The sequence below is a fragment of the Pantherophis guttatus genome, chromosome 3 (genome assembly GCF_059756535.1).
Source record: "Pantherophis guttatus breed Tessera chromosome 3, ASM5975653v1, whole genome shotgun sequence".
Taxonomy (NCBI): Eukaryota; Metazoa; Chordata; class Lepidosauria; order Squamata; family Colubridae; genus Pantherophis; species Pantherophis guttatus.
The window spans coordinates 208,896,593-208,922,800 of NC_142065.1; the positions used below are offsets into that span (position 1 = coordinate 208,896,593).

Consider the following 26,208-nt stretch of genomic DNA (forward strand, 5'->3'; position numbering starts at 1 on the left):
TAAAATCTACACCTAGTTACTGGTTACCAGTTCTTAGTCACATACTCCCCCCGCACTTATGACGACAAGAAGCTCTCATTCGGGAGTATAGTAAGATCCTGTTAAATTCCTCTCTATCCATACATGGATACATTCCTGATCTCTTAAGATGCCGATTAAAGTCAAGAAATCCACCAATCTTGACAGTGCGTAAGTTGATGGCCGATCATCAGAACACCACACAAAAGTGGATGGAGGCGTGGAATAGCTGTTCCCCCCAAGATGTCTCCGAGCATATCAGTCCTAGTAGTATACCTCCAGGATTTAGCCTACCCCGACACATATGGGTGACATATAATAGAATTAGAACAACTCATGGGGTGTGTGCTGACTCCCTGTATAAATGGGGAAAGACACCTTCAGCACAATGTGATTGCGGGGCCCCTCGACAGACTATCCAGCACATAGTGAGGGAATGCCCTAACAGAAGGTATCCAGGAGATTCTAGGGACTTCCTCTGCATAACAACGGCAGCTACTGACTGGATCTCCAAACTCGACATTAAACTTTGAAATGTTATTTCTGTTTTCCTTTTAGGTTTTCTTACTGCTTTTTTTATTGTTTTAATTGTTTTTAACCTGTAAAAATGAAGTGTTTTAATACTGTGTGTGACCAACCATACGCTAAATAAATAAATAGTGCCTGTTGTATGTGGCTTCAATCACTTCCCTGGCTGTTTTTGTCCCTGCTCATCCAACACATTTGAATTTGCAGCTACCCAGATTGTTGGACGAGCAGGCACAAAAGCAGCCAGAGAAGTGATTGAAGCCTGGGAAACAGACTACTTATCAATCAACAGGAGTGCTGTTTTACCACCAGCCTATCAAGTACTTAGAAGGTGAAAGCTGGGCAGCACAAGCAAACAACAGCTAATGGATTAAAAGCCAGCCATCAACACACCCTAATCAACATCGAAAAAGCCACATACAACAGACACTATAAATTATTATTATTATTATTCGAATTTCTAAATATAAATACCACACACAGAACAGCACACACTCTGCTAGAGAGAAGTTCCCTGAAGATGGCTCCAGCATGAGTCCAAAAGCTCAGAAGACAAAACCTCTGGTCCAGGTGAATGACTGAGTTTGGATCCCGCAGCATTATTCTGGGACACATACATTCACCTCAGTGGTGGGTTCCTCCCGGTTTGATTCGGTTCGGCCGAGCCGGTAGTGGTGACGATATGACATCACCGAACTGGTTCTCCCCACCCACCCGCCCACCCATGTTATTCTTACCTTTTATACCTTTTATACCCACCCCCAATCTATTGCTGCCTCCTGAGTCCCAGCTGATGACTAGAGGGAAAAAAACTGTTTAAACTCTTGCCGCGGGGCTTCAAAGGGCCGCCCAACAGCTGATCAGTGTTAAAAGCAAACAAATGAGTCGGGTCGTAAGGGCGAGGACTGGTCGTAAGTGCGAGGACCTTCCAGAAATGACTCTGACCAGCTAGCCACGCCCGCCTAGTCACATGACCTCCAAGCCACACCCACAAAATAAGCCACGCCCACAGAACCGGTAGTAAAAAAAATTTAGAACCCACCCCTGATTCACCTTCATTAGCGAGAGCTAAAGCGCTGCAGGGGTACGCTTCTCCCACCCTTCACCTCCATTGGACGAATGAATGTGGATGGCTGAGGGCAGAGAAGGGTCTCTACCCCACAGAAGGACCCCAGGGGTGGGGAAAGAGCAACATACTTAAGTGGTAACAGCCATGGGCAGTAAGATTGGAGCCAAAGGTCAGGCTATTGCAAGAGAGGACAGCACTGACCAGTGGGGTGTTTTGAGTCCATTTTGCCTAGGCTTCGGATTGAAATCAGCAAATGCCATCCATGGTTGTTTCGCTATCATCTCCTTTCTAAAATAGGCTTCCTGTGATGATACTCCTAAGGTCAATTTAGGAAATAACCTTGTTTTATATCTATTCCAAACTCTAGGTAGAGCAGGCCTAACAAAAGAATCCTTAAACACTATATTAACTTTTCATTTCTCGTACAATAAATCACTGTGTGAATCTCAAGTCATGACCTTAAGATTCCTATGGCCTTTTGATATGATCGTCTCTTTAAGCACTGCCTTTGCATCTTGTGTGTTCATAACACTTTGAGTTGCAAAGGTCAGAAGTGCATATGACACGAGTTCTTTCTTTCTTTCTTTCTGAGAAAGTCTGCAGGTTCCTCCAGCTCAATTCCCCTTTCTCTGAAGAAGGAACTAACTGCATCAAGTGCAGGCCAACGGGGGTCATTGAGAAAGATCTCATCCTTAGATTCTGAAAGGGACCTACTGGACTCATCTGGAGATTCCTCCCATCGTCATCAGGTATGCTAGTTGTAAAGATAAGACTTTCTGTTCTGGTCATTGTTATTTGCAGAGTACTCCTTTTTGGGTTCAGGATGACACTTGGGGCCTGGAGACTAAAACATATGAAGGATTTGGGTTTGGATAGTTTAGAGAAAAGAAGGACTTGGGGGTGGGGTGGGGACATCATAGCAGTATTCCATATTTGAGGGGCTACCACAAAGAAGAGAGAGTCAACTTATTTTCCAAAGCACCAGAAGGCAGGATAAGAAACAATGAATGGAAAATAATCAAGGAGAGAAGCAACCTGGAATTGAGGAGAAACTCAAGAGCCTTGGTAGTATAGTGGTTTAATGCACCCTGTAATTAACACAGTTGCCTGCAATTTCTGCAGGTTCGAATCTCACCAGGCTCAAGGTTGACTCAGCCTTCCATCCTTTCTAAGGTAGGTTAAATGAGGACCCAGTTTGTGGGGGCAACAAGCTGACTTTGTATAAATATACAAAAGGATGAAGGCTATTGCTTAACGCATTGTAAGCCGCCCTGAGTCTCCGGAGAAGGGCGGCATATAAATCAAATTAAAAAAAAAACAAAACTTCCTAACAATGAGGACAATTAACCAGTGGAACAGCTTGCCTCCAGAAGTGGGTGCTTCACCACTGGAGATTTTGAAGAAGAGACTGAACAACCACTTGTCTGAACTGGTATAAGGTCTCCTGCTTGGGCAGGGGGCTGGACTAGAAGACCACCCAGGTCCCTTCCAGCTCTATTCTGATTCTGACCATCAGGAGGAGATCAGCAAATCCTGCAGATGGTGCAAAACCATCTCTTTTTTCTGACTCCAATAGTGTTAGGTTTCATAGTTTGGGTTTCTTGGTTGGACTGCTTCCCTGGTACTAAATTGCTGATCAATGACAAGACATCCATCTTTGCAGAATAATTGAAAACTCATCAAATAGGTCAAACTTTTTAAATATATTTTCAAGACCCATAGCTTCCAGAAGCCACCAGGTTCTGTTCTCCATCTATAAACTGTTAGCTGCTAATTTTTCAAAGATTTTTTGCTCAATTTTTAAAATTATTTTTAATAACAAAAGCACTTAGACATATACCGCTTCACAGTGTTTTACAGCCGCCTCCAAGCGGTTTACAGAGTCAGCATCTTGTCCCCAGCAATCTGGATCCTCGTTTTACCAACCTTGGAGGGATGGAAGGCTGAGTCTACCTTGAGCTGGTCAGGATCGAACACCTGACAGTCAGCAGAATTCACCTGCAATACTTCATTTTAATCACGGGGAAGAAGGGAGGGAGGGAGGGAGGGAAGGAGGGAAGGAAGGAAGGAAGGAAGGAAGGAAGGAAGGAAGGAAGGAAGGAAGGAAGGAAGGAAGGAAGGAAGGAAGGAGGAAGGAAGGAAGGAAAATAGCAATAGCACTTAGACTTATATACCACTTCACAGTGTTTTATAGCCGCCTCCAAGCGGTTTACAGAGTCAGCATCTTGTCCCCAGCAATCTGGATCCTCGTTTTACCAACCTTGGAGGGATGGAAGGCTGAGTCTACCTTGAGCTGGTCAGGATCGAACACCTGACAGTCAGCAGAATTCACCTGCAATACTTCATTTTAATCACGGGGAAGAAGGGAGGGAGGGAGGGAGGGAAGGAGGGAAGGAAGGAAGGAAGGAAGGAAGGAAGGAAGGAAGGAAGGAAGGAAGGAAGGAGGAAGGAAGGAAGGAAAATAGCAATAGCACTTAGACTTATATACCACTTCACAGTGTTTTATAGCCTTCTCTAAGCAGTTTACAGAGTCAGTATATTGCCCCCAATAATCTGGATGCTCATTTGTACCCACCTCGGAAGGATGGAATGCGGAATCAATTCAATAGCCAGATAAACACCCTGTTAAATTGTCACAAACGGTGTGAAATTCCACATTAGTAGAAATATTTAGCAAGACAGAATTTATTTAATTACATTTTTCTTCTCCTGCATTGTTCCCCTATATCAGCTAAAACATTTCCTCTTGAACAAGTTCTACAGATAAAAAATGAGGACACAGCAACACTTTCTGTTTACATAGTTTTTGTTTTTAAGGACTGTTGGAAGAAACATCCTTCTAGGTTCTGCTCCAAGTGGGGAAAACAGACACTGGAAACATGGAGACTGCTTGGAAAGATGGTTTAATGGTGGACAGGATCACATGGCTTGAGTTCCTGAACAGAAAAGGGCAGATACAGTAAATCCTCGGGTTTTTATGCTCTCTCTGGCTCTGCATTTCTTGGGGCCCCAAAAGAGTATCCTGATTGGTTGTCAGACTCCCAGGGGGTGGGGGCCTTGCTGGCTGATGGTCAGATGTGCTTCCCAGGTCACATGTGGTGAGTTTCTACTGCTATTGTGTAGAGGGCTAATCCTATCTTTGGCAATTCCTACTATGGCTCTGCCTGAAGGAGGTAGATCTTTGTTATGTAGAATAGACTGGCCCAAGCCTTAATGGCCCATTGACAAAGGGTGGGGGGCAGGAAGATGGGAGCTGCTTCAAAACATGCTTATCCCAGGGAAATATAATATTCTGCCTTTTTCATATTTCCTAAAATATTTCACTCTTCCAGGAGAGGGGTGGGTGCTAACTTCCTACAGGACTTTGCTCAGTAAATTTTATCACATCTGTATGTTCTTAAGGAAAGCACATGTGATGTCCCAAATAAGCTTGTACCTTAAAATATTTTATATGCAATGTTTATGACTCTTTATAACTGGCTTTCCTTCATGGTTTCCTGCTCTTCCGTGCTTCCCTTCTCATCCTTGAAGACTCTTTGCAGAGCAACCTTGTAAGAGGTTCTGGGCTGACCTTTTCCTCTCTTCTTCCTCCCCACTAAGAAATAAAGGAGTGGGTTGATGCTGCTGTTGAGAGTGGCACATCCTACCCCAATGGTCAGGAGGAGCGGATTATAGGAAACAAAATATTCAAGGACATAAAAGACATCCATTGGGAGAGAAAACAGGAGGAAGAAGAGGAGAGCCAGAAAGATGGTAGTGAGAAGTTTCTTTTGATTGCGTTGCATTTTAGACCTCATATGAATCAAGAGAGTCACAGTGGACACAACCATGAGAGGCGTACAAAGTAAACCATTCACAATCAGCTGGTAAAACAAAGGTGATCTTCCATAGGTCCTGGTCTGGTCGAGAATGAAGTGCACCGCAGAGAGCAGGAAGGAGAGGATCCAGATGAGGCTACAAACAAGTGTGGATAAATATGGAGGACGATGGCAGCGATGCCAGAGAGGGAAAACGACAGCCACACACCTGTCCAGGCTGATGGCCGTCAGCAGAAACTGGCTGGCAGAATAGGTGAAGAAAAAGAACTCAAAAAGTAAGAAGAAAAAGGCATTGAGAAGGTGTGTTTTGTGACTCAGAGTAAACACTGACACAAATATAGCTGCAGTAATGAGGGATGTGATGACCCCAAAATCAGCAATGGAGAGATTCAGGATGAAAGTGGTGAAAGGATTCCTCTTAATGGAAAAAGCCAGGAGATAAATTGTCGTTCCATTTCCCACCAGGCCAAAAATGCAAATAAGGGCAATGAAGCCATTGAAAAGATTTTGTGTTAAATTATCAAATGGTTGATCGTAAGGAGAAGAAAATTTTTTTGGTATTTTAGAATCATTCAGAGCAATTCCAGTAGTATTGAAAGGGAAGTCGGCCAGTCCAGAACCACTTTCAGGACTTGGAGGAGTTCTAAATCTGTTCTGTATCCTAATAACACAAGGAAACAAAAAGAGAATCAGTCCTTGTTAGTGAAATAAATACATACTGTAGGAAGGCCCACCCTATTCCTAGATTAAAATATTCTTTATTCTTAATGTTAAAAAGAGGCAGAATATTTTGTATCATAATATACTTACTCGTGTATTCCAGCTACCACAGCAGGGTAATTCTTTGGTTTTATTTCGATTGATCCACTACCTAAGGAAGCAATTATAGTAAGTCATTATTTTGATCAATAACAGCAGGCAGCAAAAATGCTAATGTGCTTTAGAAACTTCATCCACACAGATTTGTCTCTTACTGAATGAGAGTCTGTGAATGTATAAATAAAATATTCTCTAGTAGGTATTTTTTTTCTCTCATTGCCCAGATGATCATTAGCCAATATTCAGTCCTTTTGATCCTCTAAGCTGCCCCAGAATTATTTCACCTGAAACATTAAAAAATATTTTTTTTAATGTTCATTTTGAAAAGGGAACCATTTTCCCCACTCTTGCTTGTCTTTCATTTTCAGAAATGCTTTTAGCCTCTAATTATTTTTTTTCCTAATTAAAGAAGAACAAAGAGGTTGACTCCATCCTTGTGTCCTTCCAAAGGACAATTCTGGAAGGTTGTGGTCTGCAGGAAGCAACAGGTGTCAGTGTGTTGATTTTCTTAAACTCCCTTATTTTATGAAAAATACCATCCTAAACCTAAAGAATGCACTCACTGGATGTTTTACAGATTAATAGATTAACAGAGTTGGAAGGGACCTTGTAGATCATCTAGTCCAACCCCCCACACAAGCAGAACCATCTCTAACAAATGGCAGTCCAATCTCCTCTTGAAAGCTTCCAGTGATAAAACGCCAATGCAATCCCCAAACTCAGGGGAGAAAGGACAAAAGGAACTCATGATTCGGTGATAGAGTTTCAACTTTGGAATAAGCTCATAAAGCATTATGAACCCTTCAGGTTTTCCTTAAGAGTAGTACCCCCAAAGGAAAGGAAAGTTTATATATAATATAGTTTTCATGATATGCCTACCTCCTGAGTAATCAAATAGCTCCTCCATTGTGCAAAAAGTGTTGTTTCCTTGCTTAGAAGAGTTCACTTCCGTGGATAAGGTGGACCACTTGGGACACTGTAATTTAGAGGGAAATAAAATTATTAAAAGAAAACCGGACTGTTCTTCTGATTGTCAAAATGGCTGAAAGAAATTGTATTCTTGGAGAATTCCAAGTCATTATTGGTTTGCCATCCACACATGAAGCAATAAAATGTATTTACAGTCCAAGACCAAATGCAATCAAAAGTTGAGGAATACATTACAAGAACCCTAAGAAAGACATTTTTAAAAATGAGGAAAAATCTTCAAAAAATGGGGCAGTTCTTCAGTTAATAACAATTAATAACATGGGGAAAGAATTTGTAAAACGGAACCCGCATTGCATATCGGACATTAATACAATTGAGCATGTCCACAAATATTTCACAAGAAGAGTTCTCCAGTCTTCTGCTCGGAACAAAATACCTTATGCCACCAGACTTGAAATTCTGGGTTTAGAAAATTTAGAACTATGCCGTCTTCGGTATGACCAAAGCATAGCTCATAAAATCATCTGCTAAAATGTCCTACCTGTCAATGATTACTTCAGCTTCAACCACAACAATACACGAGCAAACAATAGATACAAACTTAAAGTGAACCGCTCCAAACTTGATTGCAGAAAATATGACTTCTGTAACAGAGTTGTTAATGCCTGGAATGCACTACCAGACTCTGTGGTCTCATCCCCAAACCCCCAAAACTTTAACCTAACACTGTCTACTGTTGACCTCACCCCATTCCTAAGAGGTCTGTAAGGGGCGTGCATAAGAGCACCAGCGTGCCTACCGTCCCTGTCCTAATGTTCCCTTTAATTGTATTCATTTCATGTATTCAATTCATGCTTATACTTATATATATTATCTAATATGTACTCGAGAAAATAAAATAAAGAATAAATAAATAAATAAAAAACATATCAAAGTTTATTGGAGACAGAGATGAGAAGACTGGTGTCAGTTCTTCTTCTTCAGTTCTCAGCTAAAGTGAATTTCATCAGACAATCCTGTGGAATTAGCTGATAACATCCCAATGTTCCCCAAGTCTTAGCCTGAACCCAAAATGGGGTCTTTTGGATATAACAAATTACCACAGCACAAGTTCTGCCTTCATTAAAGCCATACCTGATAATGATAGGAAGAATCTCCAGAAGGAAAAAAAGGTCTTTTCCAGAATCTAAGGACAAGATCTTTTTAAGTGAATCCCGTTGGCCTTCACTTGATGCAAGTACAGCCAAAAAGGAGAATTGAGCTGGACCAAACTGCAAACTTTCTCAGAAAACGTGTGTGATATTCTTCTCTGAATTCTGCATGTTTAAATGCTATCGCACACAGTATGCAAAAGAAGTGGCTAAAGAGGCAATCATATTTTGAAAGAAGGAACAAGAAAAAGGCACTTGTTAGAGAAGCAGTGTATTCTGGACATCAAATTCTTGAAGTCCAGGAGCCTTAAAGGAAAGGAACATCTTATGGCAGGAATTATGAATAATTCATTCCTAAGCCATTTTGTGAATGCACCCACTGAATGTTTTACAGCAGGCCTGTCAAACTGGTGGCTCATGGGATGGATGCATCATGTGTAGGCCACGTCCACCCTAGCTTGACAAAGACAAAAAAAATTGTGGTACAGTACAATATGTCACATGATGCAATCAGTTATACATCACAATACGTCACGTGACACCTATATTTTAAAGTTCAATAAATTAACAAGAGTTGGAAGGGTCCTTGTAGGCCATCTAATCCTGTTGTGACCTAGGCTTACTGAATCATTAGTCCCAAACAAACCTATTTTATTGTAACAGCTGAGAATTAAGTTCATTCCCAGCTGAGTTCCAATTAGTTGCAAAACAAGTCCTTCGGAAGAAGTCCGCCAGGATAATCACCAATCTTTATCTTCTTTGACACCCTGCCAAAGACCTTACTTGGCAAAGCCCTATGAAGTTCAGAAAGAAACAAGAGGTGCCAACTGGAAACAGAGTTAGCAACGTTGCTTTCCTGCAAAAGGCCCAACTGCCTTTGTTTCTCTTTTAAGCCTTCTGGGAGGGGTCAATCATCTCCTGGTCTTACTCCCGGGTTGTCCCTTTTGCTTTAACTGCTCTTGCCTTCTGGTAGCTCTACACATGTTTGCACTAGGAACAGGCTCCTCCTGTTCCTCTTCCTCTCTGCGATCTGACTCATGGGCTCTGGAGTCCACGCATCACTCCCCGATGGCCCTGGCCCCATCTCTGTCTCCAATGCAGAGCCCTCTGTCTCCAATGCAGATTCCCCAGAGTCCAAGACTGGCCCATGTTCTTCCCCAGCCTCCTCACTGTCCGACTCTGCTGCCAGCTCCACAGGCTGCTGGTGGACCACAACAAATCCAATCCCCCACCCAAGCAGAAGACCCTGCACCATTTCTGACAAATGGCAGTCCAATCTCTTCTTGGAAGCTTACAGTGATAAAATGCTAATGCAATCCCCAACTTCAGGAGAGAGTGGAAAACAGGAACTCATGATTCAGGGATAGAATTTCAATTTTGGAGTAATTTCAGACAAAATGGCTGAAAGGAATTGTGTTCTTGGGCGATCCAAAGTTTTTGTTGGTTTGCCGTTCATACAAAATAGGTTTAGCCTCTCCTACTTTTCCATCAAGCAATAAAATTTAGTTGCAATTCACAACTAAGGGAATTAAAAGACCAGGAGTACAATTCCATAAATATAAAAAGGGAATTTTAAAAAATATGAAAATATGATCAGAAAGATAGCAGTGAACAATTAACAGCACGAGAGTAGAAAAAAATAGCAATAGCAGTAACAATTAGACTTATATACTGCCTCATAGTGCTTTATAACCTTCTTTAGGCGGTTTACAGAATCAGCCTAATTGCCCCCAATAATCGGGGTCTTCATTTTACCGACCTTAGAAGGATGAAAGGCTGAGTCAACCCTGAGCTGGTCAGGATTGAACTGCTGGCAGTGGGCAGAGTTAGCCTGTAATACTGCATTCTAACCACTGCACCACCAGGGCTCTTCAATAGATAAAGCCAAGGATGAGAAGACTGGTATCATACCATTGTGAAAAGAAATGCTGCTAAATTGAGTTCCATTATGGGCCAGAGGACCCTGATGGATTAGCTGATCCCATATTAATTTAGTATCTGCAAAAAGGACCATCTTGCAGATAATTTATTTATTTATTTATTTATTTTATTTATTTATTAAATTTTTATACCGCCCTTCTCCCGAAGGACTCAGGGCGGTGTACAGCCATATTAAAACAAACATATACCCATAAAATTTAAAAACAATTTAAAATATATAAAAAAATTGGCCCTTGTGTTAAAAATTACAGACACCCAATTAAAATTCATTTTCTAAAATTCATTTTCAACAGGCCAGCCCGGCCTGTTGAAACAAAAGAGTCTTAAGGTCACGGTGAAAGGTACGTTAGTCCAGGATCATGCGGATCTCCGGGGGCAGTTCATTCCAGAGGGCAGGCGCCCCCACAGAGAAGGCTCTCCCCCTGGGTGTTGCCAGTCAACATTGTTTGGCCGACAGCACCCTGAGGAGTCCCTCTCTGTGGGAGCGTATTGGCCGGTGGGAGGCTATCAGTGGAAGAAGGCGATCTCGTACATAATAATAAATGATTAATAAATGACCTCAACAGAAACTCTGCTTTTACTGCAGACATACCTGGGGATGATAGGAAGTATCTCCAGATGGAACCAGCTGGTCTCGTTTGGACTCTAAGGATGAAATTTTTTCCTGATTAAGCCGATGAATCCCGTTAGCTGGCACTTGATGCAGCTACAGTCAAAAAGAGGAATTAAGCTGGACCAAGCTGCCAACTTTCTCCGAAGGATAAAAAGAATGGGTGTGACATTCTTGTCTGAATTTTGCAACTTCAACTGTTATTGCTGATGGAATTCAAAAGAAGTAGCTAAAAATATGATGTCTTAAAGAAGAAGTAATCAGAAGTTGCTAGATTGAGATTCACCCTAACATGAACCTAAGACCACGTAGGAAAGCACCATGAAGCGGTATATAAGTCTAAGTGCTTTTGCTATTGGTAAATTGCTAGAGTCCAGGCCATTTAAAGTAGGAATAATAAATGAACTCAACAGAAATTCTTCTTTTACTGCAGACATACCTGGGGATGATAGGAAGTATCTCCAGATGGAATCAGCTGGTCTCGTTTGGACTCTAAGGATGAGATCTTTTCCTGATTAATCCGATGAATCCCATTAGCTGGCACTTGATGCAGTTAGTCAGAAAGAGGACTTAAACTGGACCAACCTGCCAACTTTCTCTGAAGAATAAAAAGAACTTGCGTGACATTCTTGTCTGAATTTTGCAACATCAAGTGTTATTGCACATAATATACTAAAGATCTAGTTAAGGAGAAGACTCCAGGAAACAATGCAACATTTCACCATTTTTCCCATTTAATCCCGTGTGCAAATGTTGCTGGTTAGTGTACATTTTTAACCAAATGCAGTTTTTCTTCTGATTGGTTCAACCAAACAGACAAAATCTTGAAGGACTTTTATTTTGTACCTGGAAGGAGATGATTTCTGAAAGGAGCAGTAGGTCCCCATGACTTAATGGGGGAGATATTGGAGGGTCTCTTTCTTTCTATTTACATGTGACATCTTCTTAAAAAAATGTGTCGACATTTATTATTTGTTTGTTTGTTTGTTTGTTTGTTTGTTTGTTTTAATTTGTATACCACCCTTCTCCAGCAGGACTCAGGGCGGTGAACAGCCAGAATAAAACAGAACATACAAAATTTAAAAACAGTTTAAAAATAATTAAATATTTTTGGCCGCAATTTAAAACAAACCCAATTAAAATCAATTAAATTTAACCAAAACTGTGGGATCAAGCCAGCCCGGCTAGGTGAAATAAATAAGTTTTCAGGGGCCGACGAAAAGTCCGGAGGTCTGTACATATCTGTACGTATGTCTGTACGTATCTCTGAGGGGAGGTTGTTCCAGAGGCTGCCACCACAGAGAAGGCTCTCCCCCTGGGGGTTGCCAGAAGACACTGTCTGGCTGATGGCACCCGGAGGAGCCCCTCTCTATGAGAGCGTACCGGCTGGTGGGAGGCTGCTTGTGGTAGTAGACGATCCTGTAAATATCCAGGTCCTAAGCCATGGAGAGCTCTAAAGGTGGTAACCAAAACCTTGAAGCGCACTTGGAAGACCACCGGGAGCCAGTGCACTCACGCTGGAGAGGTGTCAAGTTGCGAGCCCTCTCCGTGGGGGCCAGCGATTCGCCCCCAATAGTCAGCAATGGCATCAACTGACTATATTGGGACGTCAGAAACCACAGCCACTCGGTCTTGGATGGGTTGAGCCTGAGCCTGTTCCTCTCCATCCAGATCCGCACAGCCTCCAGACACCGGGACATCACTTCAAGGACATCGTTGGGGTGGTCCGGGGTGGAGATGTACAGCTGGGTGTCATCAGCATACTGATGGTACTTCACCCTGAAACCAAGGATGATCTCGCCCAGCGGCTTTACATAAATGTTGAACAAAAGGGGTGAGAGGACCGACCCTTGTGGCACCCCACATATGAGGGGCCTCGGGGTCAACCTCTGCCCCCCTGTCAACACAGACTGCGACCGGTCGGAGAGAAAGGAGGAGAACCACCGTAATACAGTGCCCCCCACCCCTAACTCTTCCAACCGGTGCAGTATGATACCATGGTCGATGGTATCAAAAGCCGCTGAGAGGTCTAATAGGACCAGGACAGAGGAGCAATCCCTGTCCTGAGCCCTCCAGAGATCATCAACCAACGTGACCAATGCCGTTTCCATGCTGTACCAAGGCCTGAAGCCCGACTGGAACAGATCCAGATACGTCGTTTCATCCAGGTACTGGGGGAGCTGTTGCGCAACCTAACTCTTAGATATACTCCGTGAAAGGGTTCAGGAGGATTTAGTCTATGCCTCTTCCTTCATTCCAAGGATTCTTGGCCAATTTGCCTTTGACTCCTCAGCAGAGGTCCCCTCCCTCATGCAATAATGCACATCCCACCATATGTGGTAAATCCATGACAACTTTCCCTTATTCCATTAAGCATAATGGATAATGGTTCAAATGCATGAAAGTGTAGGAGAAGAGGAGGTGAAACTGGGGGTGCCAGGTGGAGTTAAGTAAATCATCAGCCTACCATTGTTATGTCCCCACAAATGGTCCAAATTCAGCCCATCTTGAATTCCTTTGATGCTTATCAGGCTGCGATTCAGATTTGAACTCTAGATTCTGGTCTATAAGCTTGAGCAATCATTGGTTTAGGTCAAGAGTCAAACTCTGACTGAGGAAACAGCACCAGATGAAACAGCAGAATTTCAACCCCAAGAGGCACCAAAGCAGGAATCACCAGGAGCTTAGTGCCAGAAATAGGCAGGATCAGGACAGCTTCAGTCAGAAGACAGTGAATTATGGCATTCAAACTCTGGGCCTCAGGGATTACAGGAGAGAGCAGAGCTCAATAAGGCTCCTAGCCAAACAACCCTTAATTAAAAAGAGTTGGCTGCAGTCTGAGTTTCATTGAGAGTTCTGACCAGTCCAGTTTCTATGTTGGAAACAATTATCTCATCTCCTGTCCTGGTGTGTTGCTCTAGTGTATTTTTTGTGTAAAACCCCCACCCCTGGAAATCCTGACCTTTGGACTGGCTGACAAATCTTGCTTGGCTCTCTGGATTTCAGAGTAGATTTTGACTCCTGTTTTGTGTGTTCCTCTTGAAAGTGAAACTACCCACACAGGATTTCCTTCCTAAAGACATTATTGATTAACATTCTTTTCTTCTTCTGCACTTCCTTTATTCAATACTTCAGTAAATTACTTTACAAAATGGCCCAAATCCAACCCATCTTGAATTTCGTTGATGCTTATCTGGCTCAACTTTAGGTGGAGAGATTCTGGTGTAGGAGCTTTAGCAATCACTGCTTTAGACCAGATTCTGACTCTGAGGAAACTGCATCAGATGAACCAGCAGAATTTCAACCCTAAAAGGTACCAAACCACGAATCACCAGAAGCTTAGGGCCAAAAATAGGCACTATCAGACCAGCTTCAATCAGAAGACAGTGAAATATGGCATTCAATCCCTGGGCCTCAGGGATTAGAGCAGAGTGTGAACTTCGAAAGGGATTGGGCCTGTCGCAGCCATTTTCTCCGTTTCTTAGCTTGACACACTTTGGGGGGTGGGGAGTATGGAGCTCTGGAATGTCAGACCAGACATCAACAACCTATTGTCCTGTGGGAACCAAGGTCTCCCCAACAGGTGCTGGGGGAAGGCTGGAAGAGGCTACCAAAGAGATGCCAGAACACCTAATTGGACAACGTGACCTGTGACAAGGAGGGAGGGAGCTGCCTATTCTTTAATTATACTGAAAGCGTGGGAAATGGCCAGAGCTGGTTTTGCATTTCAAACATGCCGAAATGATGTATTCAATGAAGCACTTCTTTGAGAAAGCCGAACTACGGTGAAACAGAAAAGGTCGTCAAATGGGGCAAAGTTCACTTAACAAATGTTTCACTTAGCAACAAAAAAAAATGGGTTCAGTTGTGATCATAAGTTGAGAACTACCTGTATTTTGTAAGTTGAGAACTACCTGTATTTTTGCTGCTTCATTCGATCCAACATTTAGGGGTTTTATGAGATTCTGGCCAGCTCTCAGGCATGCCAGATATAGCGGACCCCGTATGGATACCGCCTTCCTGTTTCCAATATTTATAAGGAAACATTGAGATTTCTTTGCCCTTCACCTCTTAGTTCCATTTCTCTCAGGCTTGGTTGGGTTCATTCTCGGAACCTTGACACAGAGAGCAAAGCAATGAAGCTCAATAGGGCTCCTTGCCAAACAGGGAGCCACTCCCTTAACTGAAAAGAGCTGCCTGCAGTCTGAAAGAAGTAAGAGTGCTGACCAGTCCAGTTTCTGTGTTGGCAACCATTAGGTATCTCATCTCCTGTCCTGTTTTGTTCTAGTGTATTTTTTGTGTAACCCCCGCCCCCCCCCCCCCCCAGAAATTCTGACCTTTGGACTGGCTGACAAATCTTGGTGGCTGCCTGGATTTCAGACTAGATTTTGAGTCCCTGGTAAGAATCATTCACCCCACCCATCTCACTTCCATGCCAGCTCTGGAGGCCATCTTTTTCTTTGGATCCACACTTGGTGGATGGGCATGCTGTGGGAAACGGGAGGGCGGTTGGATGGAGACAATGGGAGATGTATAGACATAACAACATTCTTTTCCCTGGGAGTCAAGGACGTTCAGCATGCACCTGGAGAGATGTGATTGAGAATCAACTCCAGTCGGGGTGGGGACCTGATTGGACCATGTGATGGACATGTGGGTGCAGGGGAAGGGACTTTGACTTTCCTTTGGGTGGGGAAACCCCGGGGGACTTTCACATTTGGGTTTTCCCAGATGTGCCAATATGACATCTCTAATAAAATGGAAGTTTGAACCAGTCAAAATTTTCCCAACCCAGACGCCAGAACTGGTCCAAACCAGCTGAATAGCACCTCTGACTTGAAATCATCATCAAAGAGTGGCAGGAGGGGAGGCTTACTATTAATAATAGGATAGGATAGGATAGGATAGGATAGGATGGGATGGGATGGGATGGGATGGGATGGGATGGGACGGGATAGGACGGGACAGGATGTGGCGATAGAACAGAATAGAATGGAATAACTTTATTGACACTTAGGATGTACACTAATAGGCATACATTAAAATGAAATTTCATTGCATACAGCTCTCAAAGGATCACCGCCTCTAATATATACTCCATGAACATTACATTATTACAGAAGCTACATATTTATTTTTAATTAATCAATTAACTAATTTTGTCAAACATATATAAGATAGCAGGTAAAATTATAAACATAATTTGAATACATGAAAATTAATAATCATTAATTAGTGGTGCATAAGTGCACCAGCATGCCTTGGTGCACTTATGCACCACTAATTAATGATTATTAATTATTAATTAATGATGATTAATAATAAACTTATTATAAAATATAATTGAATGATACTATGTCTGAAATTTTTCAAGATTTGAAAAATGTCGTATTTTGTGTTAAATAGCTAAAACATTTTCTGTTAAACAACTTCTTCAGATTGAAAAATGAGGACACAGCAACACTTCCTGTCTACATAGTTTTTGTTTTTAAGTACTTTGCTCAGTAAATTTTATCACATCTGTATGTTCTTAAGGAAAGCACATGTGATGTCCCAAATAAGCTTGTACCTTAAAATATTTTATATGCAATATTTATGACTCTTTATAACTGGCTTTCCTTCATGGTTTCCTGCTCTTCCGTGCTTCCCTTCTCATCCTTGAAGACTCTTTGCAGAGCAACCTTGTAAGAGGTTCTGGGCTGACCTTTTCCTCTCTTCTTCCTCCCCACTAAGAAATAAAGGAGTGGGTTGATGCTGCTGTTGAGAGTGGCACATCCTACCCCAATGATCATGAGGAGGGGATTATAGGAAACAAAATATTCAAGGACATAAAAGACATTCATTGGGAGAGAAAGCAGGAGGAAGAAGAGGAGAGCCAGAAAGATGGTGATGAGAAGTTTCCTTTGATTGCGCTGCATTTTAGATCTCATATGAATCATGAGAGTCACAGTGGACACAACCATGAGAGGCGTACAAAGTAAACCGTTCACAATCAGCTGGTAAAGCAAAGGTGATCTTCCATAGGTTCTCGTCTGGTGGAGAATGAAGTGCACCGCAGAGAGCAGGAAGGAGAGGATCCAGATGAGGCCACAAACAAGTGTGGAGAAATATGGCGGACGATGGCAGCGATGCCAGAGAGGGAAAAGAACAGCCACACACCTGTCCAGGCTGATGGCCGTCAGCAGAAACTGGCTGGCAGAATAGGTGAAGAAAAAGAACTCAAAAAGTAAGAAGAAAAAGGCATTGAGAAGGTGTGTTTTGTGACTCAGAGTAAACACTGACACAAATATAGTTGCAGTAATGAGGGATATGATGACCCCAAAATCAGCGATGGAGAGGTTCAGGATGAAAGTGGTGAAAGGATTCCTCTTAATGCAATAAGCCAGGAGATAAATTGTCGTTCCATTTCCCAACAGGCCAAAAATGCAAATAAGGGCAATGAAAGAATTGAGAAGATTTTGTGTTAAATTATCAAACAGTTGATCATAAGGAGAAGAAAAAATTTCTGGTATTTTAGAAACATTTGGAGAAATTCCAGTAGTATTGAAAGGCAGGTCGACCAGTTGAAAATGCAACTTAGGATGTAGATGATTTTGAAATTCGTTCTGTATCCTAATAACACAAGGAAACAAAAAGAGAATCAGTCCTTGTTAGTGAAATAAATACATACTGTAGGAAGGCCCCACCCTCTTCCCAGATTAAAATATTCTTTATTCTTAATATTAAAGAGGCAGAATATTTTGTATCATAATATACTTACATGTGTCTTCCCTGTACCACAGCAGGGAAGCTGTCTCCCCTATAAATATCTGATTCATTACCTAAGGAAGCAATTATATAGTAAGTCATTATTTTGATCAATAACAGCAGGCAGCAAAAATGTTAATATGCTTTAGAAACTTCATCCACACAGATTTGTTTCTTCCTGAATGGGAGTCTGTGAAGGTATAAATAAAATAATCTCTAGTAGGTATTTTTTTCTCTCATTGCCCAAATCATCATTAGCCAATATTCAGTCCTTGTGATCCTCTAAGCTGCCCTAGAATTATTTCAACTTATAAATAATTAAAAATATTTTTTAATGTTCATTTTGAATAGAAAACTATTTTCCCCACCCTTGCTTGTCCTTCATTTTCAGAAATGCTTTTAGCCCCTAATTATTTTTTTCCTAATTAAAGAAAAACAAATAGGTTGACTCCATCCTTGTGTCCTTCCAAAGGACAATTATGTGGCCTGCAGGAAATGACATCTGTCAGTGTGTTGATATTCTCCATAAGACTTAGTTTATGAATAATTCCATCAGAAGCCATTTTGTGAATGCGCCCACTGAATGTTTTACAGATTAATAGATTAACAGAGTTGGAAGGGACCTTGTAGATCATCTAGTCCAACCCTCCACACAACCAGAACCATCTCTAACAAATGGCAGTCCAATCTCTTCTTGAAAGCTTCCAGTGATAAAACGCCAATGCAATCCCCAACCTCAGGGGAGAAAGGACAACAGGAACTCATGATTCGGTGATAGAGTTTCAACTTTGGAATAAGCTCATAAAGCATTATGAACCCTTCAGGTTTTCCTTAAGAGTAGTACCCCCAAAGGAAAGGAAAGTTTATATATAATATAGTTTTCATGATATGTGTTGCAATATTTTCAGGATCAGACTCAATAAAGATAATAGGAGTTAGAGCTTTAAATATATTTCTTTTTAATTATGATAGGCATTCTATATTCACTGAATATTCAAGGTAGAAGCGACGAGAATGGTGAGGGTGGCTCCTTATATATACAAGGGGTGGAGCTAGGAATGGGAGTGGTAAGTTATGAATACATTAAAGTCCAAAGAATAAGTTAACCTCTGATGTTCCATATATACATTATTTACACATTGGAGAATAAGGCATTTACATCTGACAAATCCCCCTCTAAATGCCGGTTCGTTACACAACACCAATTACATTCTGATTCAGGACAATATAATACATATAATTTAGAAGTTAAATATTTGTGTTGTTTAGAAGGTAAGGGTTTTGTTAATATGTCAGCTAATTGTTCAGAAGTATCGCAATGTATTGCTTTAATGAATCCGTCTTGAGACAGTTGTCTCACATGCTTAAACTTTATATCAATATGCCTGGACCTTTGTCCAATTGCATCGGATCTGGATATTTCAATGGCCGCTTTATTGTCTTCATGCATAATAAATGGTAAGGTGGGTTTCTTCCAAACATCAGTGATCAGATCATTGAACCATACAAGGTTATTTGCAGCTTTGGACAAACAAACATATTCCGCTTCTGTAGTAGAAGTGGCTACTAGTTCTTGTTTACCAGTATACCAGTAAACTGGACAATCATTCAATAGAAAAACATAACCAGAAGTACTCTTTCTGCATGATGTATCACCAGCCCAATCTGCATCAGCATAACAAGTAATTTTTGGTTCTCTGTCATTATTGGGTTCCAACATTAAACAAAAATCTAATGTACCCTTCAGATATCTTAGAATTCTTTTGACAGCTTCCCAATGATACAAGGTTGGTTTACTAACATATCTTGACAATAGATTGAGAGGTAATGCAATATCTGGCCTAGTCCAATTAGATATATAAAGGAGTGAACCTATAACTGATCTGTAAAATGTGTTGTCTTTAAACTCAGGGGAAGATTCATCAGTGTTTCTAAGAAAATCAGTTTGCATAGGGGTGTCACAGGTTTTAGCATTATTTAAGTTACATTTGTTTAGGAGTTCGATGATTTTATCTTTCTGTGTAAGTTTGAATCCCCTTTTAGTTTTGTTAATTTGCACACCAAGGTATTTATTCACTTTACCCAGAGATTTCAGTGAGAAGTGTTCATTTAACTTATTTACAAAGATTTCCCTGCTCTCTTTATGCTTTCCAATGTATAAAATATCGTCCACGTAAATTAATACAAATTCAATATGATCATTACTCTTTTTTACAAAGAAACAGTTATCAGCAGTGGTGGCGTTGAAATCCATGGTCTTAAGTACTTTTACCAAGCAATCGTACCATCTTTTGCCGGATTGCTTTAATCCGTACAGACTCTTATTTAATAACCAAATTTCGTTCTTATTGGTGTATTGACTGTGTGGTGCTCTTACATATATTTCCTTATCTAATTTTGCATGTAAGTATGCGGTCTGTATGTCATATTGGAATACGTCCAGATTGAGTGCAGATGCTACTACAAGGGCTGTTTTGACACTCTCTGTTCTCACTGTGGGTGAATATGTATCAGTATAGTCTTCTGGATATTTTTGTGCATAGCCTTGTGCAACTAGTCTAGCCTTGTATAAGGTATTGCCTCCTTCTAAGTTCTTAATTTTATAAATCCACCTGGTACCTATAATTGTTTTATCCTTAGGTGCGATCGCAGGTATGAATACATTTAATCCTTGTAAACTTTCCATCTCTTTTTCCATAGCTAGTTCCCATTTTTCTCTTTCTTCATGTGGAAGTTTCAATACTTCTTCATATGTATTAGGTGTTATTTGTTCTCCATTCATATGCATTATGTAATCTTTGTATTTATTTGGTATTTGGTTTCTATTGTTTCTAATAGTTCTTTCAGGCTTGCTATGGTTATCATGCAAATATCTAGCTTCCTTTTTTGTTAATGTGTCTGTCTTTATTTTATGCTGACTATTAGTCCAAGTTTTGGTTTTGTTCTTACTTTTGTTAATATTTTGATTTTCTGTTGTTCCTTCCTCGCAAGATATCGTATCTTTACATTTATTAGGAAATATTTCATTAAGGTGCAATTTTGACCAATTGGCCTGTTCATGGAACACAGCTGTTCTGGATACTATAAATTTGTTATTACTATCAATAAATCTGTACCCTTTGGTTCCAGTTTCGTATCCCATGAATCTTAATCTCCTGGATACGTTTTCTCCCTTTCTCCTCAATTGTTTAGGTATGTGTACGTCTGCAGTGACTCCAAATATGTGCATGTGTGATAATTTGGGTTTTCTATTGTACATCACCTCATATGGTGTCTTATTCACAATACTGGACCAGGTTCTATTTTGAGTGTAATTCGAATAATGTAATGCCTCTGACCAAAATTGTTTGCCTAAACCAGCATCCTCTAATGTGCACCTAATCATGGTTTGTAGTGTGGAATTTTTCCTCTCTGCAACTCCATTTTGAAATGCAGAAAAAGGATTGGACGTGAAATGTAACATTCCTCTATCCTTTAACCATTGGGAGAATTCTTTAGACATGAACTCACATCCCCTATCTGTCATAATTTGCTTTATTCTGATATTATGTTGTGTTTCTATACGTTTGTAGAATTCCTTAAATTTCTGAAATGTTTCATCCTTGTGCTTTAATGTGTAAACAAAACCATATCGGCTGTAGTCATCCACTATTGTTAGGAAGTAACGTTTTCTATAGGTAATTGAGGGACTTAATGGACCAACTAAGTCCATATGTACCAAATCAAAAATATTGTTAGTTGATCTGTTAGATTTTTTTGGTCTGGGACTGGTTTTTAGTTTGGTGGACTTACATACTGAGCATTCCAAATAATTTTCACAATTTTTTATTTTGACACCTTCTGCGTGTTCAGTCATTTTTTGTACTACAGGAAAGCTTGCATGTCCTAACTTCCTGTGTAAGATGTGAGCACACTCATCATGAATTGGTTTACCTATTTTTGGTTTCTTTTCCTTGTATGTATTTTTGTGATCATGAGTTATTCTACACTCATCATTGTCACTGTTACTGACATTTTCATCATCTGCTTCAATACAATCTTCCATATTTGAATCAATGTTATGTAAACATCTTTCTTTAGTTATCAGATAGGGTAGACCTCCTTTTATCATTACAGTACCTACATTTGTTTTGTTCTTTTCTATAGTTGCTTTCCCCATTGAGAAAACTATATTGATATCAGATTCTCTGCTTAATTTTATGGCACTTAGTATGTTGTGAGGTATTTCTGGGATTAATAATACCCCCTCTATTTTTCCTAGACCAGGCAAGGTCACATTTCCTTTGCCTAGTACTTGAACCTTTTCTTGATTAGCTACCTTTATCACAAACTTATCTTCTATAAATGAAGATAATATACTTTTGTTGTTGGTGGTGTGATTTGTTGCACCAGAATCAATAAGCCAATTGTTATTCTCATCCTGCTGTGTTCTGGTGCTGTCTTGTTTATTTAGCCCATTCAGTGACCCAGATTTCCTCTCTTTTGAATTTTCTCTACCCCCTCTACCTTCTTTGTAATTTGGTGGGCTTCTATATTTGTGTCTATCTGTGGAAGATTGTCTGTAATTATATTTGTTCCTATATTCTGGTCTATGTCTCTCTCTTGAGACTTTGGGGCAGTCTCTTCTACTATGTTCCCTGGATCCACAATTGTAGCATCTAAAGGCCTCATTATGTTTATCTTGAAAGACTACTTTCCTAAAAGGTTTGTGGTCTGTTTGGTTACTGGATCGATTTTTTCTTGAATTGTCTTCTGCTATCAATTTGTTAGATAGACTTTCTATGGATAAATATCCCAAATTAATGGTATCTAAGTGTGACATAAAGCTATCCCATGATGGATCAAGTGAATTGATAATAACACTTTTCATTGTTTGATCTGAAATCACTTCCCCCCTCAATTGTAGCTCAGCTCTTATTTTGTTTAGATTTATCAAATGCTCACTTATAGAAACCCCTGGTTTTACTCTAGAGGAAAAGAAATCCTTAGACATTCTTGTGGTTGTAGCTACGCTATCGCTGTGAAATAGATTAAACATGCATTGAATTATTTCTGATACAGTTAGGTTTGGTTTGATGCTATGATACATTGCAGGAGACACGCTAGATATTATTATGAAAAATGCTCTATGATGTAAACAATCTATTTTTAAAGTCCAAGGTCTTCTTGGAGGGCTAGTTATAAAGAATAGTAAATTTTCTTTCATGAAAATAACCTGAAGCTGTTGATACCACTCTTGTAAATTAATGCCATCAATTCTAAGTTTTGGGAAGTCACTGGGTAAGTTACCTACATTATTCTGTCCATTACTTACAACCTGGGGCAGTCCGTGATCTCTCAAGTGCAGGAAATTACAGAACGGCATTGGGATGCTTGCAATGAGTCTGCGCGGTTCTCTGGCCAGTTCAAGTCCTTCTGGGTCGTCTACGTAGTTTCGCACATGCGCGTTGCTCATTTCTTCTTTGGTGGCGTCGTGGAAGGTTCTCTCCCTTTCAGCTCTCTCGATCCGCTCCTCCTCAGATGAGTCGGTCTCTGGCTCGGTTTTTGGGGTTCTGGTGGTGGTGACGGTTCTTTTCTTCTTTTTGTGTGCGTTGGTATTCGATTTTGTCTGTGGTGTAGGGCGAAATCGGCATGGCTCTCTGGGCTCGGGCGTCGTCGCTTTCGAAGTCAGGATGGGAGCGTGCAGGTCTTGAGTCGCCGGTTTGATTTCTTGCTTCTTCGTAGATGTCTTGGTAATTTTCAGTCTTGGCCCAAAAGCAGCAAAAAGCGTTTTCATTGCTGATTTTACTTGAGATTTTGTTAAATCGTCTTCACTTTCTGATTTTGGATCATCTGAAGAGTTTGAGACTTCTTTCTCACTTTCTTCGTCTGATAGTGTTTTTCGCGCCAGAAATTTTGAACTGAGCGTTTTGATTGGCTCTGCTCCATTCTCTTTTGAAGTTCGTTGAAACCAAGATGGCTGCCATTCAAAATTTCGCGCGGGATCACATCTTTTCTTTTTAACAACTATTTTCTCAGTAGTCATCTCACTTACGATTTTTTGATCTTTGGGTTTTTCTTTAATGACGTTTTTCTCTCTCGCTGCTCCGCTGTTCTTCAGCATCTCCTGGAGGTCCGCGATGAGACTTTCATCATTCTTTTGGCTTTTTAGTATCTTTAATATCTCTGACCTGAGTTCGTTATTTTCTATTTCGATTTCTTTCTGGTCATTATTTTCACTCATTAGTTCTTCTTCTTCAGTGGTGTATTCTTCGGATTCTCTCGAAATCGCATTGGTGGATTCGTTGATCATCTCTTGATCAGTTTCTATTTCTTTGCTGTAGGCCCTGGTGTTGGGCCTATCTTTCTTGGACATTTTTAATTACTTATTGAGTCAATTAACCATCCTCTGCTACCAGCTTGTTGCAATATTTTCAGGATCAGACTCAATAAAGATAATAGGAGTTAGAGCTTTAAATATATTTCTTTTTAATTATGATAGGCATTCTATATTCACTGAATATTCAAGGTAGAAGCGACGAGAATGGTGAGGGTGGCTCCTTATATATACAAGGGGTGGAGCTAGGAATGGGAGTGGTAAGTTATGAATACATTAAAGTCCAAAGAATAAGTTAACCTCTGATGTTCCATATATACATTATTTACACATTGGAGAATAAGGCATTTACATCTGACAATATGCCTACCTCCTGAGTAATCAAATAGCTCCTCCATTGTGCAAAAAGTGTTGTTTCCTTGCTTAGAAGAGTTCACTTCTGTGGATAAGGTGGACCACTTGGGACACTGTAATTTAAAGGGAAATAAAATTATTAAAAGAAACCTGAACTGTTCTTCTGATTGTCAAAATGGCTGAAAGAAATTGGATTCTTGGAGAATTTCAAGTCATTATTGGTTTGCCATCCACACATGAAGCAATAAAATGTATTTACAGTCAAAGACCAAATGCAATCAAAAGTTGAGGAATACATTACAATAACCCTAAGAAAGACATTTTTAAAAATGAGGAAAAACTTCAAAAAATGGGGCAGTTTTTCAGTTAATAACAATTAATAACATGAGAAAAGAATTCGTAGAAACATATTAAGGTTTGTTGGAGTCACACCAGTCTGAAAAAAAGTTGCTGGGAAATTGAGTTTAATGTCTCTGGAGAGTCTTAATCATCCAAATCATGGTTGTCCGAATAGTCAACTGGACTTTCTTTGTATTTTCTTTGAAAACTTTCTGCTTCTCATCCAGAACCTTTTTCAGTTCTCAGTTAAAGTGAGTTTCATCAGACAATCCTGTGGAATTAGCTGATAATGTCCTATTTTATTTTATTTTTTTAATTTGATTTATATGCCGCCCTTCTCCGGAGACTCAGTGCGGCTTACAATGCGTTAAGCAATAGCCTTCATACTTTTGTATATTTATACAAAGTCAGCTTGTTGCCCCCACAAACTGGGTCCTCATTTTACCTAGCTTAGAAAGGATGGAAGGCTGAGTCAACCTTGAGCCTGGTGAGATTTGAACTTGCAGTAATTGCAGACAGCTGGTGTTAATCACAATGCTATCAGTCTGCTGAGCCACCAGGCCCTATGTTCACCAAGTCTTAGCCTGAACCCAAAATGGGGTATCTTGGAAATAACAAATTAGCACAACACAAGTTCTGCCTTCATTAAAGCCATACCTGATAATGATAGGAAGAATCTCCAGAAGGAAAAAAAGGTTTTTTCCAGAATCTAAGGATGAGATCTTTTTAATGAATCCTGTTGGCCTTCACTTGGTGCAAGTACAGTCCAAAAGGAGAACTGAGCTGGACAAAGCTGCAAACTTTCTCAGAAAACTTGTGTGATATTCTTCTCTGAATTCTGCATTTTTGAATGTTATCGCACACAATATACGAAAGAAGTGGCTAAAGAGGCAATCATATTTTGAAAGAAGGAACAAGAAAAAGGCACTTGTTAGAGAAGCAGCCTATTCTGGATGTCAAATTCTTGAAGTCCAGGAGCCTTAAAGGAAAGGAACATCTTATGGCAGGAATTATGAATAATTCATTCCTAAGCCATTTTGTGAATGCACCCACTGAATGTTTTACAGCAGGGCTGTCAAACTGGTGGCTCATGGGATGGATGCATCATGTGTAGGCCACGTCCACCCTAGCTTGACAAAGACAAAAAAAAATGTGGTACAGTACAATATGTCACATGATGCGATAGTTATACATCATAATACGTCATGTGACACCTATATTTTAAAGTTCAATAAATTAAGAAGAGTTGGAAGGGTCCTTGTAGGCCATCTAATCCAACCCCCCACCTAAGCAGAAGATCCTTCACCATTTCTGACAAATGGCAGTCTAATGTCTTCTTGGAAGCTTCCAGTGATAAAACGCCAATGCAATCCCCAACCTCAGGAGAGAGTGGAAAACAGGAACTCATGATTCGGTGATAGAGTTTCAATTTTGGAATAAGCTTACAAAGCATGATGAACCCTTGAGGTTTTCGTTAAGAGTAGTACCCACAAAGGAAAGGAAATTTTATATATAATATAATTTTCATGTTGTTCATACCATCTGAGTAATTAAATTGCTGCTCTATC

General features: G+C 40.4%; 2 protein-coding genes across 2 annotated transcripts; both read right to left on the minus strand.

Annotated features, from left to right (window-relative positions):
* Positions 1-5,085: 5,085 nt before the first annotated feature.
* On the minus strand, positions 5,086-7,159 carry LOC132712035 (proto-oncogene Mas-like). Its single transcript, XM_060692361.2, has 3 exons — positions 7,132-7,159; positions 6,244-6,304; positions 5,086-6,094 (listed from the first exon to the last, which is right to left on the minus strand). Exons 1-3 carry the CDS (start codon positions 7,157-7,159, stop codon positions 5,086-5,088), a joined length of 1,098 nt encoding a protein of 365 aa, XP_060548344.2.
* Positions 7,160-16,360: 9,201 nt separating this feature from the next.
* On the minus strand, positions 16,361-24,381 carry LOC132712036 (proto-oncogene Mas-like). The gene is made up of 3 exons (XM_087890918.1): positions 24,289-24,381; positions 17,645-17,676; positions 16,361-17,496 (listed from the first exon to the last, which is right to left on the minus strand). Exons 1-3 carry the CDS (start codon positions 24,343-24,345, stop codon positions 16,488-16,490), a joined length of 1,098 nt encoding a protein of 365 aa, XP_087747044.1. The 5' UTR covers positions 24,346-24,381; the 3' UTR covers positions 16,361-16,487.
* Positions 24,382-26,208: the final 1,827 nt, after the last annotated feature.